The 16257-nt window shown below is 46.8% G+C and overlaps 1 protein-coding gene and 1 long non-coding RNA gene across 5 annotated transcripts; one reads left to right on the top strand and one right to left on the bottom strand.

Moving 5' to 3' along the window:
• Positions 1 to 8220: 8220 nt before the first annotated feature.
• On the bottom strand, positions 8221 to 11519 carry LOC140675068 (uncharacterized). Its single transcript, XM_072909097.1, has 2 exons — positions 10507 to 11519; positions 8221 to 10422 (listed from the first exon to the last, which is right to left on the bottom strand). Exon 2 carries the CDS (start codon positions 10379 to 10381, stop codon positions 8360 to 8362), a length of 2022 nt encoding a protein of 673 aa, XP_072765198.1. The 5' UTR covers positions 10382 to 10422; positions 10507 to 11519; the 3' UTR covers positions 8221 to 8359.
• Positions 11520 to 11631: 112 nt separating this feature from the next.
• Positions 11632 to 13873, top strand: LOC140675069 (uncharacterized). Of its 4 annotated transcripts, none has more exons than XR_012048313.1 (6): positions 11632 to 11782; positions 11879 to 12291; positions 12493 to 12670; positions 12927 to 13254; positions 13368 to 13425; positions 13494 to 13873. It is a non-coding gene; the product is annotated as an uncharacterized lncRNA (long non-coding RNA). The 4 variants fall into 4 exon arrangements; XR_012048316.1 differs by having other exon boundaries at positions 11633 to 11782; positions 13106 to 13254; XR_012048314.1 differs by having other exon boundaries at positions 11635 to 11782; positions 12493 to 12626; positions 13106 to 13254.
• The last annotated feature ends 2384 nt before the right edge of the window (positions 13874 to 16257 follow it).

Genomic DNA, 16257 nt, shown 5'->3' on the forward strand with positions numbered 1-16257 from the left:
GAGATGGAGCCCCACGATTGTGGGACGCCGGCCCATGCCGGCACCCACATCCCCCCGAGGGACGCCGCGCGGCGGGAACACCCACACGCGCGGAAACCCTCATGTGCCAGGAGCACCCAGCGGTGTGTCACGGGCGGGGAGCAGTCCTCCCCCAACGGTGCCGTACCACCGGGCGGTTGCACTCAGGGCCGCCTACCCCTACCAGCGATTGGGTCCGCGCTTTAAACCACCCCCAAGGGGGTGGGCGCAGTCCCTAAGGGAGTCGCTGGGCTCCCCTTGTACCCTTACTAAGGGTACGGTGCGCTCTTAGTTCCCCTTCCACCCCGGAGGTTCACCCAACTTGGCCGGAGCCGTGTGGATGTTCCATGGGGTTTCAGGGTTAAGCCTCCTCACCACGACAAGGTGGCGCACGACGAGGAGGTGCACCCCCTGTGGAACAGGGGGCCGATAGATGGCCCCATAGTGGTCCGGCCGCGTACACGGTCGTGCGGGCCGTGCCGTTTGACCAGACCGGGGCGACATCCCTTTTAGCCCTAAACTCGCCCGGACCAGACACTTGTTTGGCATCCCCCGGGTGACACCTTTGGCTCGCACCCTTGCCTCCGGTGTCCACCCTCGGAGGGTAGCCATTCGCGTGCGTCTTTCGGTTATTATAGTGGCCAAGACGAATCACCACTAGGCGGACTCCTGTATTGGCGGTCCGGCCGCGCTTCATGGGTCCCCGCCTTGACGAGAACCTTCCGCAGGGCCCTGGTTTCGCTGAACCCCTCCTGGGTTCCGCTACTAACAGGTTCCCGCTTCCGGTCCCCGATCCAGCAGAGCCCTTCCCCTTGGACGAGTTCCCAGGGAAGGAGTCGAGACACGTACTAGCCCCAACGGCAGTTGGGGTCTTCGGTGCAACGACGCCCCAATCAACGCGAACCGGTTTCCCCCGGTCAGGCACCAGCCATTTCACAGGATGTTATCGCGTTGCCGATCAACATCCTGCCCCGAACGCCTCCGTGTTTTGTACAGGGGGTAGGCGTACCCCTGCTCGAACCGTGTGTAGCATCGGGACGGTAATGTCCTTCAACCCACATCGGGCTTCCTGACCCGTGTCCCCGCCTCCGCGTTTTTATACGAGGGGGAAGGCGGACCCCTGTGCGTACCGTGTATAGCATCGGGACCATGGTCCTTCAACCTACATCGGGCGTCCTGTCACCGTCAGGGGAGAGCGAACCCTGTTCCTTGTACTATTGTTTCCACGTGGAAACAACTGCCAAGGTTCTACCCGGACCCTCATCGTAGGGTTGTACTACCTTAATTCTATATGCAAGGTGTTATCCATACTGATAAACACCCTGCCCCGGTCGCCTCCGTGTTTTGTACAGGGGGTAGGCGCACCCCTGTTCGAACCGTGTGTAGCATCGGGACGGTAATGTCCTTCAACCCACATCGGGCTTCCTAACCCGTGTCCCCGCCTCCGCGTTTTTATACGAGGGGGAAGGCGGACCCCTGTGCGTACCGTGTATAGCATCGGGACTGCGGTCCTTCAACCTACATCGGGCGTCCTGTTAACCGATCCGTCTTTCGAGATTCCTATACAGAGGAAAGAGGACCCCTGTTGCGGTGTTTGGTAACTTTGGGACTCGGATCCAGCCGAAAATCCCTCCATCACCCACCACCAAAACCCGAATCAGGGGTGAGCGGCCCCCTGATGCCTCGCCCTGCTGTCAAGCCGACAGGTCGAGGTCCTACCCGAGCCCTGCATCGTAGGGTGGCGATCTACCCTACAACGACCAAAGCGATGCCGGCCAAACCCGCCGTTCACGAAGAGCCGGCGGATCCCCCGACACCGAGATGGCCCGGAAGCGCGACCGTCCCGGGAGGCTCGTCGGCACCCGTAGGTCCGCCTCCCCCCAAGAAGCCGCGCCCCGAAACGCTCGCTTCCCGTCTTGTTGGGATTTGCGACGCGTAAGCCTCACTTCAGGATCGGCACCCGGGGAGCCCGATCAGCATCGGTTGCCTCTCCATCCGATCGGCTCTTCTGAAGAGGACTCCTCCGGAAGGGAGGACGCTCTTCAGGCGGGCGCGCTAAGGCCCTCGCGTAGTGTCTTCGTTACTCCTCAACCCCCGCCCAGCCACGCTCCGGCTTAAGGGCTTTCGCCCCCGGCGTACTATGTGGCGTTCACCATCATTTCCGCCGCGACCGTCGCGTCCGTAGCAGGAACCGATTCGTACGCGTCCAACACCCAGGTATGCATGCCGGTGCTATGCATCCTGCCCGAGCCGGGGTCCAAGAGGAAATCCGGCTAAAGATGCGCTCTTAGCTATCCCTCCACTCCGGTTTCCCGGGGCTTCGGGACAGAGCCTCCCCACCACGTCAAGGTGGCGCATCATCGGGGAGGTGCACCCCCTGTGGAACAGGGGGCCGATAGATGGCCCCATAGTGGTCCGGCCGCGTACACGGTCGTGCGGGCCGTGCCGTTTGACCAGACCGGGGCGACATCCCTTTTAGCCCTAAACTCGTCCGGACCAGACACTTGTTTGGCATCCCCCGGGTGACACCTTTGGCTCGCACCCTTGCCTCCGGTGTCCACCCTCGGAGGGTAGCCATTCGCGTGCGTCTTTCGGTTATTATAGTGGCCAAGACGAATCACCACTAGGCGGACTCCTGTATTGGCGGTCCGGCCGCGCTTCATGGGTCCCCGCCTTGACGAGAACCTTCCGCAGGGCCCTGGTTTCGCTGAACCCCTCTTGGGTTCCGCTACTAACAGGTTCCCGCTTCCGGTCCCCGATCCAGCAGAGCCCTTCCCCTTGGACGAGTTCCCAGGGAAGGAGTCGAGACACGTACTAGCCCCAACGGCAGTTGGGGTCTTCGGTGCAACGACGCCCCAATCAACGCGAACCGGTTTCCCCCGGTCAGGCACCAGCCATTTCACAGGATGTTATCGCGTTGCCGATCAACATCCTGCCCCGAACGCCTCCGTGTTTTGTACAGGGGGTAGGCGTACCCCTGCTCGAACCGTGTGTAGCATCGGGACGGTAATGTCCTTCAACCCACATCGGGCTTCCTGACCCGTGTCCCCGCCTCCGCGTTTTTATACGAGGGGGAAGGCGGACCCCTGTGCGTACCGTGTATAGCATCGGGACCATGGTCCTTCAACCTACATCGGGCGTCCTGTCACCGTCAGGGGAGAGCGAACCCTGTTCCTTGTACTATTGTTTCCACGTGGAAACAACTGCCAAGGTTCTACCCGGACCCTCATCGTAGGGTTGTACTACCTTAATTCTATATGCAAGGTGTTATCCATACTGATAAACACCCTGCCCCGGTCGCCTCCGTGTTTTGTACAGGGGGTAGGCGCACCCCTGTTCGAACCGTGTGTAGCATCGGGACGGTAATGTCCTTCAACCCACATCGGGCTTCCTAACCCGTGTCCCCGCCTCCGCGTTTTTATACGAGGGGGAAGGCGGACCCCTGTGCGTACCGTGTATAGCATCGGGACTGCGGTCCTTCAACCTACATCGGGCGTCCTGTTAACCGATCCGTCTTTCGAGATTCCTATACAGAGGAAAGAGGACCCCTGTTGCGGTGTTTGGTAACTTTGGGACTCGGATCCAGCCGAAAATCCCTCCATCACCCACCACCAAAACCCGAATCAGGGGTGAGCGGCCCCCTGATGCCTCGCCCTGCTGTCAAGCCGACAGGCGAGGTCCTACCCGAGCCCTGCATCGTAGGGTGGCGATCTACCCTACAACGACCAAAGCGATGCCGGCCAAACCCGCCGTTCACGAAGAGCCGGCGGATCCCCCGACACCGAGATGGCCCGGAAGCGCGACCGTCCCGGGAGGCTCGTCGGCACCCGTAGGTCCGCCTCCCCCCAAGAAGCCGCGCCCCGAAACGCTCGCTTCCCGTCTTGTTGGGATTTGCGACGCGTAAGCCTCACTTCAGGATCGGCACCCGGGGAGCCCGATCAGCATCGGTTGCCTCTCCATCCGATCGGCTCTTCTGAAGAGGACTCCTCCGGAAGGGAGGACGCTCTTCAGGCGGGCGCGCTAAGGCCCTCGCGTAGTGTCTTCGTTACTCCTCAACCCCCGCCCAGCCACGCTCCGGCTTAAGGGCTTTCGCCCCCGGCGTACTATGTGGCGTTCACCATCATTTCCGCCGCGACCGTCGCGTCCGTAGCAGGAACCGATTCGTACGCGTCCAACACCCAGGTATGCATGCCGGTGCTATGCATCCTGCCCGAGCCGGGGTCCAAGAGGAAATCCGGCTAAAGATGCGCTCTTAGCTATCCCTCCACTCCGGTTTCCCGGGGCTTCGGGACAGAGCCTCCCCACCACGTCAAGGTGGCGCATCATCGGGGAGGAACCTAACCTAACCTAACCTAACCTAACCTAACCTAACCTAACCTAACCTAACCTAACCTAACCTAACCTAACCTAACCTAACCTAACCTAACCTAACCTAACCTTTTTTTTTTTTTTTTTTTTTTTTTACCATGCGGAGGGAGGAGAGAATGCGTTTAGGCACACCCCCGGGTCCTCCCGGGGGTAGTGTTGGACTCACCCGGCCTGTCGGCGCAAGCGCCCGGCCGGTCCTACCAACTAAACTCTCCCCCCCGGGGGCGGGTGTTGAGACCCGCCCACTGCAGGTAAGTCCTGCTATCTTCTCCATGTGTCCGGGCCACGGGTACGCGCGAGCATTCTTCCGCGACCCGGACGGAAGCTAGGCTTATCCAGCCATCTCTGTGTTAGATACTTCTGTTTGATAATCCTGTTCTTCGACTGGAGGCCCTCCCTCGGGGACCGGGGATAACTTATTGGGGACCTGGGATGGCATGGGAGGTTCTATGTTCCAGTCCTTGGTATTATAACCCAGCGAACATATGGTTCTGCAGGTCCTTTATTTGTGAGGCGATGGTGCGTGAAGTTGGAAGCTGAAGTTTCCGTCAAGCCTTCGTCTCTTTCTATATCATGAACCTGCTAGAATAAAAACTAAGAATCTAGGGCACCGTTATTATTATTATTTTGTTACTATACACTCTGCTATTCATTCCATTCTAAGAATTTTTTTACTCTGTGGGCATCAGAAATGTCCTGTACTTTAAATGATTTAGAGTACTGCTGATGCCCATTGATTAACTTAACTCCAATTCTATTTTTAATTTTTTTTTTTTAATTCTAGCATTATCTTCGTTTAAATATTGGTAAGATGAATGGAAATTTTCCCATTAGTCTATTTCACTGTCCAGTTGGGCCATCTCCTCTTGAGTATCAGGCGGAAATGTGAGATACGGATCGGGCAGGATTCCCTCACGAGCACGTTCCTCCTCCTCCTTGATACACATCACGCTATTGGCGAAGGAAGAGACCGCGTTCCAGTCTCTCTCACCCCTCAGCATAGCATGCACAATCCCCCGAAGGGACAAATCAGGACCAACAATTTCCACAAGTTCTCTCCTGTTTATTTCCCAACGGGAACATATACGCCAGGTGTGATCCGCCGTGTCTAAGACTGCTCCACCACAACTGGTACACCTAGGATTATCTAACTTCCTTATCTTATACAGGAACGCGGAAAAACAGCCGTGACCAGTAAGAAGTTGCGTTAGATGGAAAGAGACCCGGCCGTGGCCTCTGTCCAACCAACAGTCGAATTCGGGTATCACCGCTTCGATGGTTATCCGCCCCCAATTTCCCCTCCGACTGAGGTGGTCCAGCCATTCTTCTCTGAGCGTGAGCATCTCCTCCGTTCTAATGGCTCTGGTTCTTTGTGCTGTTAATTGTTTTTTTCTGCGCAACCTGGAGCTTTCGTCGTATATTCTACGTCTCGCGTCCGCCAGAAGAATTAACGGGGGAAGCCTAGCCAGTAGAAGAGCCGCGTCCAATGCTACCGTTTTATAGGCCGATATTACCCGGATCGCGATGCGTTTCCACGCTCGATTTAAATTCCTCTGGTGTTCTTTCGATCTTCTAAGAGCGCTACACCATATCGGAGCACCGTACATACCCACCGACGACAACACGTTCGCGTAGAGTTTGCGCTTATTTTCGTTTGGGCCCCTGAGGTTGGGCATCAATCTCCCCAACGCGCGCGACATTTTGGAGAGTTTTTGTTCGATGTAGGTGAAATGGGGATGAAAATTTAGCCTACTATCGATCATTACCCCTAAATATTTCATATGTTCTTGAATGGGTATATTCTCTCTTCCTATCCTAACCGATGGTAGTTTGTTAGGTTTCCCCCCTCGGGGGTAAAAGACCACCGCCTCGGTCTTATGTATCGCCACTGTCAGGCCCAACGCACGGATCCGACCAACCGTAATTTCCAGTTGGTGATTCGCCCGATCGACTGCCTCCGGTAAGGAATCCGCTTCCGCTAGAATGAGCGTGTCGTCCGCAAAACATATGATGAGACGTCCCTCCTCATCGCTTGGCTTCAAAACAGAGTCGAACCCAATGTTCCAGAGTGTGGGCCCGAGAACCGATCCCTGGGGAACTCCCGCGGTCATTGGGACAATTTCGGTACCTCTTTCAGTCAAGAACTCAATAATTCTATCGGATAAATATCCGTCAATTATTCGCCGGATGTATCTTGAATATCGCTTTTTAATAAGAGCTCTTTTTATTACATGCCAAGGGATGGAGTTAAAAGCGTTTGTAATATCTAAACTAACGGCTATAACATAGCCGTTTCTTCCTGTTACCGATTTAATTGTCGTTTTTACCAGGTTAAGAGCGTCTGTTGTTGATCTTCCTTGCCTGAATCCGTACTGGTGTTTGGCTAATGCAGCAAATCCATTCGTCTCCTCCTCTTTCCTCATTCGGTTAATTATAAGGCGTTCGAATGCCTTTCCCAAGTCGTCAAGGAGGCAGATTGGTCGAGTTTTGGGGATGCTTCCAGGGGAGGATTCACCCTTAGGAATTAGCACTAATTTGGCTTTCTTCCAAATTCTAGGGAAGATGCCCTCTCTCAAACAATGTGTAAAGACTGATCGAATGCTTCTCACAAACTCGTCCGGACACTTTTTGAGGATTTTCGCGGGGACACCGTCGGGGCCCGGCGCAGAGCTCCTTACTGCCCTTTTTCTTAATATTTCATCTACCTCGCGGAAAGATACCTCATAGAATCTGTCCACGACCCCAGCGCTATCGTGCGTAGTGGGAGGTGTGGTTGGAGTGATGGCGCGCGGAAACAGACCGTTTACCATTTCAATCACTTCTTGATGTTTGATTAGTTCCGAAATGGAGGGTCCCACTTTTCTCAGTTTGTTCAGAACAAGCTTATAAGGAATGCCCCAAGGATCCTTGTCGATTGCATCAATCAGTTCCTGCCATGACCTTTCCTTGGCTCTTATAATCGCGTTTCGTAGTTCTCGTTTTTTCTTACGATATTCCAATTGGGCGCGCCTCAACAATCTATCGTGATCTGGGGCTTTATTTCTTCTGCGTAGTAGACGTTGCCAGGTTCTCCTAGATCTGGTGGTCCTGGTCCGTAGTTCCGCTACTTGATCGTTCCACCAGTAAACCCTGTCTCTTCCGCGTCGGCCGGTGTACCGAGGGGCACTTGCGTCGCAAGCATCCACGAGAGAGCGGGAGAGCCATTCGGCTGCTGTTTCCGGTCCATTCCCATCTTCCGGAGGTTCGTCTGCAGCGCTCCAGATCAGTGCTGCTTGAAATCTGTCGTCGTCCAATTTATCCCATTTCCATCTGTTATTTCTCTTCTCTTCAGGGTTCTGGTTGCGTACAGGTTGCTGGTGAATCGTAAAAAAGACATATTGATGATCCGAGAGTGACTCTATTTCTGAGCACACCCTCCAATTCTCTACTCGCCCCAGAAGTCCCGGTGTGACCCAAGTCAGATCTATAATGGATACACCCTGTGGGCGTACACACGTTGGTTCCGCCCCATTGTTCAGGATTCTTAGATCTAACTCAGCTGCAAGATCTTCTAATAAACCACCGCGATAGTTGGTGTAGAGAGAACCCCATAAGGGGGACTTAGCGTTGAAGTCCCCGCAGATGACCACTCTATTACCAAGTTGTCTAATGATAGCAGCGATTTCTTCCATTATCTTATTGGAGACTTCCCGATTGGAATTAGGAGATATATAACAAGATAGCAAATATAAGTCTCCCACGGAGACCACTACAAGTTGTTCCTTCCTGCTGACCAACCTACAGGAACCGAGAGATTTATCAGGCCGCCAAAGAATCGCGGAACGACCGTCCATACTCACAAACCAATTAGGTGGGTTCAGGTTTCGAGCCGGTTCAGATATGGCGCATATAGTCACGCCCATCTCAATCATGTGTTGTATTAATATATCGTAGGCCCGTCTGCTGTTGTTCAGATTGCACTGTAGCACTTTCATCAAGGTTTGGGAGCTTTGTTGCCAGTAGCAAGTTTCTTAGCGCCACACATGTAGTTCCCTGTACGGTGACAATAATCTAATCCCTTTTGTTTACAAGGGAAACAACATGCAGGGTTCGGACAGTCAGTCACTTGATGTCCCCGTTCACCACACTTGAAACAACATCCCATTCTGTCATTAGTCGATCTACAATTAACCCTGGTGTGGCCAAATTCCCAGCACCTGTAGCATTGCATGGGTTTTGCCTCCAGAAGTTCAATTCGCGCTGTCGTCCATCCGATTCGGGTCCTTGTAGTTTTGGCTATTCTAATGGCCGTGGATAGAGAGCATTGTACCCAGGTCATAAATAATCCGATCTTCATAGGCCTAATTTCTCCGATTTTAAGATCAGGGACTTTGCAGTCTCCTAGCTCCGCTAATCTCTTTAGGATATCGTCCTTGTGGAGTGACCCATCGAATCCGCTCACTCTAATATCGCCCTTCACAACTGGTCTTGTGATTTTAGCTTCCATACCTATCACCTCAATTAGCTTGGCTTTAAGGTCCTCTGCCTTGTTCTTATTGTCTGGACCCGCTATTTCTATGATCCAGTTGCCATTAATGGACTGACGAATTCTTGATTTCTCGATTCCGAGCTCTTCCATCGAAATGTTTTGCCTTGCTTTCCTTATTGCATCAGCATATGAAAAGTCAGGATTATTCCCCTGGATTACTATTGCCGAAGTCGTAGGGGCTCTCCGTTTAGATTTTAGCTTTTCCAGCTCTTGAGTTCTCTTAGGAGGTTCAGAAGCTTCTTTCGTCTTAGGTGTTTCTTCCGAGTTCGTTCTTCTATTCCTGATAGGGTTCCTTCTATTTTTCCTTACTTTTGTCCATCCAGGCGAGTCGTTATTGGTGGGAGAAGCCCTTTCCATAAGGTGATCTTCTCGCATATCGGTACCTCTATGTGAGTCGATTATATCCTTCGGAGGTTTCAGCTGGATATTACTGATAATCCTAGGAGCCGCTGGTCTGTTTCTCGGTACCCTTTGTGGCTTGGGGGCCACGAAGTAATGTTCAGATTGCGAGGCACGTTCCTTGTTGGATACCTTTTTTTCTTCTTCCATAGCAGGAACGAGGGCTGGGAATTTCCTATTATATTCCGTTTCCTTGGGGTCCATAGGGATTGTTCTTATTTCCTTTATTGGGGAAGTACCCCTATCCGCCTGAATGACTTTTTTATAGGTCTGCTCTCTTGTGATTGTAGCCTGGAGGCTCTCCATGACTCTCTGCATGTCTGAGATGTCCTTTTTAAGACGGGCTATCTCCCTTTTATGATTTGCTACTGCAGTCGTCAACTCTAAATTTTTGCGTTTCAGGGTCGCTGGATCTCCTCTATCCTCCTCTCTTTCCGCTAACAAGGTGATTACTTCGCCAATTGTGAGCAGACGTTCTTTCATAAGTCTCTGGCAGGGACCATTCAAATTCCCGCATTCCTTCCTAATTATTTCGAGATCGTCGACCCATTTTTTCGCGTCGATTTTCAATTGCAAGGAAGAATGATCCTTGAGAACCTCCAAATCTAAGGGTACTTGTCTCATCCTCTCCTTAATGGTTTTTCCACCACCACTACCGTCACCGCGTCTGTTTTTCCTCCCTGTACTGATTCCAGGGTCAGTGCCCTCAGAGTCTGCGTAATGTGCAAGGCTAGACATAGAGTCTCGAGGACCCGTCAGGTCGATGACGTCACTTCTAGTTGTACGTTTCTTCTTTATTTCTTCCTCCTCTTCATCGTCAGATTCATCACTGATTATTGCTCGAGTCTTCCTTTTAGGTCTGCTTGGTACAGATTCTCTATTAGATGTGACATCCGTGTCACTGTCCAGGTCCTTAAAGAGATTTCTCTTAACATCATCAAAAGCAACCGGAGAGGGACCAGGTGATGGAGTTTCTTTTCCCCTCAGGAAACTCGTTCCTGGTGTAGAAAATACTTCGTCTGTTGGCGGTGGTAAGCCCTCAATCTCTTTGCAGACTAATGTGCTCATAGCTTCCTGGGTAGGTAAATCCTGCTCCTCCGTTAGCGTATCTTCCATAATTTGTTCTGTGGTTATGAAAGATATCTCCTCCTCCTCATTTTGTTTTTGTTTTGGTAATTTAATATTTAGCATACTTGTCCCACGAGTGATGTCGGAAATACGGTCGGCCTGGGCAGAGCCGCTTGCCCAGGTAAGCCTTTCTACACTGGGAGGGTCGGCCGGTACCCCCAGGAGTCGTTTGAGACTGCGCCTATTATGCTCGCCGCAGCCACGAGCCCCCGAGCACGCCCTCACACTACGGGCTACGAGCTAATCTTAACTAGGTTAAAATGCATGCAATTTAGGTAAGTATAATAACTATTAGGGTGCGAGTATCGCGATCAATAAAATATAAGGTAAGTATAATAATTCTTTAAAGTACGAGTATCGAATCAACAATATAACCAACACTTATAAAACAAATCTATCTATAAGGTATGTGTAAAACTGAATGGGGTACGAGTATCGCGATCAATAATATAAATGTATATAGAATAAGTATACTATCTATCTGTAAGGTAAGTATAATATTGTAATAACTAATATACAAAATAAGTATTGTAATTAGTAAAGTAACTATAATGTAAAATAAGTATAATATTGCAATCAGTAAGTAGCATAATTAATGTACGAATAAATGTTGTAATCAGCAATTAAATAAATAGCTATTATAAAGCTATAATAAAATCTAACTCATAGATAGTTATTCTTATTTACATTAGCGTTGATAAGGATTAATTATCTTAACGCACATCTGTTCCTGGTAGTCATAAGATACTGTACAGTATTTTTTTAGGTTGTAACCAGCTGAGGAGGTAAGGGGGAACGTCAGAAACATGGACCACCCGACGCGCATCCCCTCTTGTCAGTCAAAAGTTACTGCGCAGGGATATCCGTTTTTTATCCCCTGCAGGGGGTGGGGGACTTTCCAAGGATAACAAAACACCCGGCGCGCATCCCCCTAAATTTCTGTAAAGCTACTGCGCAGCTATTAAAAGTTGCACAGATGCTCTCTAAATTCTAGTTCTCCTCCAATTGGAGAACACCACTATTAAGTTCGTTTTGGTGTACGGCTTCTGGTTTGCTCAATAATAAGAGTGTCAGATCCTATATGCAAATCGCCATTCTATGTGTCATACTAGTGACTTCCCCTATGTGCCACGCGCCGCATGCGAACCCGCTCGTATTGTGAACGCGCCCGCTTGATTCAGCTAAGATGGCCGCCAAGACCGCGTGTAATACTTCGCGGTGTTAGTGTGCTATTCCGAGATATTTATTAAGATTTTCGTGTAATTATGTATGAGCTAGTGAGTGACCGCATATCATCGGGAACCTTCATCCGCGTGTTGTGCCTTGGTCTTCATATTGATCGTAAAATCTATTGCGTCGAACCGTATTCGCTTCGATGTGTAAGATATTCTGTCAATGTTATTCGTATCATCATCAATATTCTACGTTGTTTTTTAGATATGTCGATGAGAAGGATGCGACCGAGACGACGCCGTAGTCAGGAACAACAGGCAATCAGTAATCTTCGTGTCACTGCTACAAGGATAGTTTCTTTCCGCTAACTTTACTTAATTATTTATAAAATAATTATCATTATCATTTCATTTTCTGCACTCATTGTGATTAATAATACTTGTTCACAGGTGGACTATAGATGAGAACGTCTCATTCTTTAGGAAAATTACCACATTATATGAGACGTGTAGCGCAGGGTTGTTATTTATGCTCCCCTACCTTGTGTTGCGAGTCATGGACACTCGTTACGCCAAATCAGAATACCAGGGCTGAAAATGAACATCGTTGGGAAGAGCATGCTCTAACGCAGGTCTCACTCATTCACACCTGTCACTGGAGGGTGTCTAACCTCACAGGTAAGAACTTCCGCATCACTTATTTAACATTTTTAATTATTAATATGTATAGTTGTTGTTTTTCTCACTTAATGCTATATTAACGTCTCTATATATTATTAGTTAATTAGAGGGATTCTTTAGCGTCCTAAGTTTCACTCCATCTGTGGTTACTAATTATTTCAGGTTCGTCTATTGTTTTCTAATAAACGCCTATATTAGTTTCAGTTACAATAACCCTCAGCAGTCATTCTCATCATAACATACAGCCAGTATTTGATGTGTTTATCAGACATCGCCTAAGAAAATGGTTATGTACTTCGAAATATTGCTAATTACGTCAATACTTATCTCAGGTGAATGTTTCCTCTGAATTACAAAACCACTAAATAATACTAAGGTAATTATGTATAATTAGTTATTGCTTCCTTCGTTTTTTCCTTTTCTCTTTTATTTTGCTAACAAAAACTTAATGTATATGATTGCTTTCTAACCTACAACTGTCACTAGATAATATACTATTGCAATTACCGCTCTAAATTATCACAACCAGGCACTTAACCCCAGTTATATACATATATATATATATTAAGTTAATTAATTTAACTTAACTTAACTATGTGTAACGAATATAATTAGATGTATTCTTGTTGTAGAAAACCACTAAAGAACACTAAGTATACTAAGTATATTTGTATTTATGTTCATATTTATCTATTACTTTGTGCAATTTACTATTTAGTGCATGGACTAATGCAGTCTATTGTAACTTTTATGCAACTATATTATATATACGCGCATCCCTTATAATTTCTTATATTTTCTCGGTTTCAAGGTTGACAGGAGGAAGGAGATGTTCACAAAAGAAATAGTTGCCGCGATGACAGAGTATCCGGCCCTTGAAGAATCTTCGCGTGCTCATCGGATCATCATACAATTTCCAGGAGAAATGGAGGAGACCGGACGCAGGCGATCGCCCAAAAGGTAAGGTCTTTTGACGATTACAGGTCGTTCTGTCATACACAGTCGGCTGATGTTTGCCGATTTTAATTAAACTAGTTAGATCCTCTAATCACACCAATTCCCTCCTTCCGTAGGACAGGCAACCTCGCCGCAAAAACAGCGCTGCTATCTATCAGTCATTAAGTATCAAAGGTACAACATATAGTACTATTACAAGAAGAGTGGCAGATTCCCTAACCTAAATTCAAAATTATTTTTAGGTGGCTATTATAACTCTCCAAAGAACTCTGCTGATGCTTACATCACAAGGATATTTTCATTATTTATAAATAAAAATTATATATACGTTTGTTTTCATTAATTTTCCACGAGCTAACACAATGTATTTACATGGGTCATGGCACAGAGGCCCGATGCAATCATTTTTATTAACCACTGCACAATAACCTATGATCATCTATTCTTAACAATAAATAATATCCATTATAATATTGTCCACTGTAATATTGTTAACCTTTAGTTAATTTTAAAATCCTTAGATTACTAATCCATTTTATTTATTTGTACCATTAAGACATTCATCTTCTACCGTTGTTATGTCCGCCATTATGTGAACACGTTATAAAGGTGGTGTTATTTATTCATGATTACTCCTTGTGTCACCTCTTCCTCATTGGTTATCATCTGTTGCCAACTTAGATGGTGACGTAACGCATGATAACTAAGAGCACGCAATGCGTTACCACTACACCACACTTAATTTGAGTACTGTTCTCTAACATCACAACACTATTGTGCACTTATTGTTTAATTAACATTGTATACTAACTTAACTCAGTATATATCGTCACATTATATTTATAATATTATTATTCCTAAGCATCAATTTATATTGTTCACTATTGTCAATGTGTGTACCCTTCAATTTACATTTGCATCATATTCACATTCATATGAGATTAAATTTTTCCTGCTCATGTATACTAGAATCCATATAGAGCCATGCTCACCTAACCAGTTAGTGTATTAAAATAACACAGTCATTAATTAATTGTACCACTAAACACTGGCTATTTGCATCGGTGACTTGCACCTCATCCAGCATGTAGGAACTGGAACTACGTCACGAAGTGACGTCATCGCTTCATTCGCACGTCATTTTACACCAAATGCGCTAGCAAAATAAATGTTTTAAGCACAAGGCACCCACAATCATCTCTTCTTGCCTGATAATGTCCCCGTTATTGGCCGCGAGCACCAGCTAAACTCAAAACAACGGTACTTCACTGTTAAATGCGGTTGACGTGGACATGACGTAGGCAGTCTTCCACGTACGCGGCCGTCACTTTTCCGTGTAAAATTCACAAAACAGAACACTTTTCACGTACCAGACCGCGTCTCCTCGTTTTTAGTATTCCCCCGTGAGTTATAAAATAGTTTTTACTGTCTGGGAGCCGAGGATAAGCCATCTTTAGTCTTGATAGCAACCAGCGTGGCCGCAACGACACGTCACCATGAAGAGGCAGTTTTTCATTAATTTTAATTAATTAATTATCACCACCTTGACAAAAAATATATATTTATACACTACTCGTTGCCGCGAACAGCATCAAACACAATTCAAGGCGCGAAGTGCGCTTTTAACCGTCTATAGTAAGGTGCTTTGCCGGAGCGATGTCAGACACGTCCGTACTCAACGGCAGGCACCACCAAACTCAACCTAACCTAACCTAACCTAACCTAACCTAACCTAACCTAACCTAACCTAACCTAACCTAACCTAACCTAACCTAACCTAACCTAACCTAACCTGGCTTGGCCTGGCCTGGCCTGGCCTGGCCTGGCCTGGCCTGGCCTGACCTGACTTGGCCTGGCTTAACCTGAGGAAAAAAATATATAAAAATACATTATTTTGACGTCAGGTTCAGCATATATTACTCGTCTTAAACAGTTACGTAAATTAGTTCTTATACATTTCTTTGAAACACTTACCGTTCTCAAGTTACAAAGTATAATTCTATCATCGTACTTTAAATTTTGGTCAGGTCAATTGTGCTTTGTTCATCTTTATAAACTTTATTATACGAGCCAAACCTGACTCCGGTAAAATAAATATTTGAATTATTTATTCATGTAACATTTTTACAACTTTGTTCTTTTTGCGGTCAGGTCAATTGTTTTTTATTTATCTTTATAAACCTTATTATACGAGTCAATCCTGACTTCGGTAAAATAAATATTTGAATAATTTATTCATGTAACATTTTTACAACTTTGTATTCTTTGGTCAGGTCAATTGTGCTTTATTCATCTTTATAAACGTTATTATACGAGCCAAACTTGACTTCGGTAAAATAAATATTTGAATAATTTATTTATGTAACTTTTTTACAACTTTGTATTCTCCGGTCAGGTCAATTGTGCTTTATTCATCTTTATAAACCTTATTATACGAGCCAAACTTGACTCCGGCAAAATAAATATTTGAATAATTTATTCATGTAACATTTTTACAACTTCTTATTTTGCGGTCAGGTCAAGTGTGCTTTATTTATCTTTATAAACTCTATTATACGAGCCGAATTTGACTTCGGTACAATAAATATTTGAATATTTTATTCATGTAACATTTTTACAATTTTGTATTTCACGGTCAGTTTAATGGTGCTTTATTCATTCTTTACAAACCTTATTATATGATCCGAATTTGATTCACGTAAAGTAAATATTTGAATAATTTAATTATGTAATATTTTTTACTACTTTGTATTTTGCCGTCAAATTAATGGTTCTTAATTAATATTTACTTATCTTACTATGTGAGCTCAACATGACTGCGTAAGGAATTTATTTAAATAATTTATTTATGTAATATTTTTACATCTTTATATTACTTTATAACTCCAAAATTGTGGGTCGTACAGAGACGTACTTGGGAAAGAATATTAGTTTTTTAAAGCCCTAAAGATTGCGAATAATTAAAACTCTTAATTTCAAGAAACGATAATTAAAATTACAAATATA

This window comes from Anoplolepis gracilipes, chromosome 17 (genome assembly GCF_047496725.1).
Source record: "Anoplolepis gracilipes chromosome 17, ASM4749672v1, whole genome shotgun sequence".
NCBI classification, from domain to species: domain Eukaryota; kingdom Metazoa; phylum Arthropoda; class Insecta; order Hymenoptera; family Formicidae; genus Anoplolepis; species Anoplolepis gracilipes.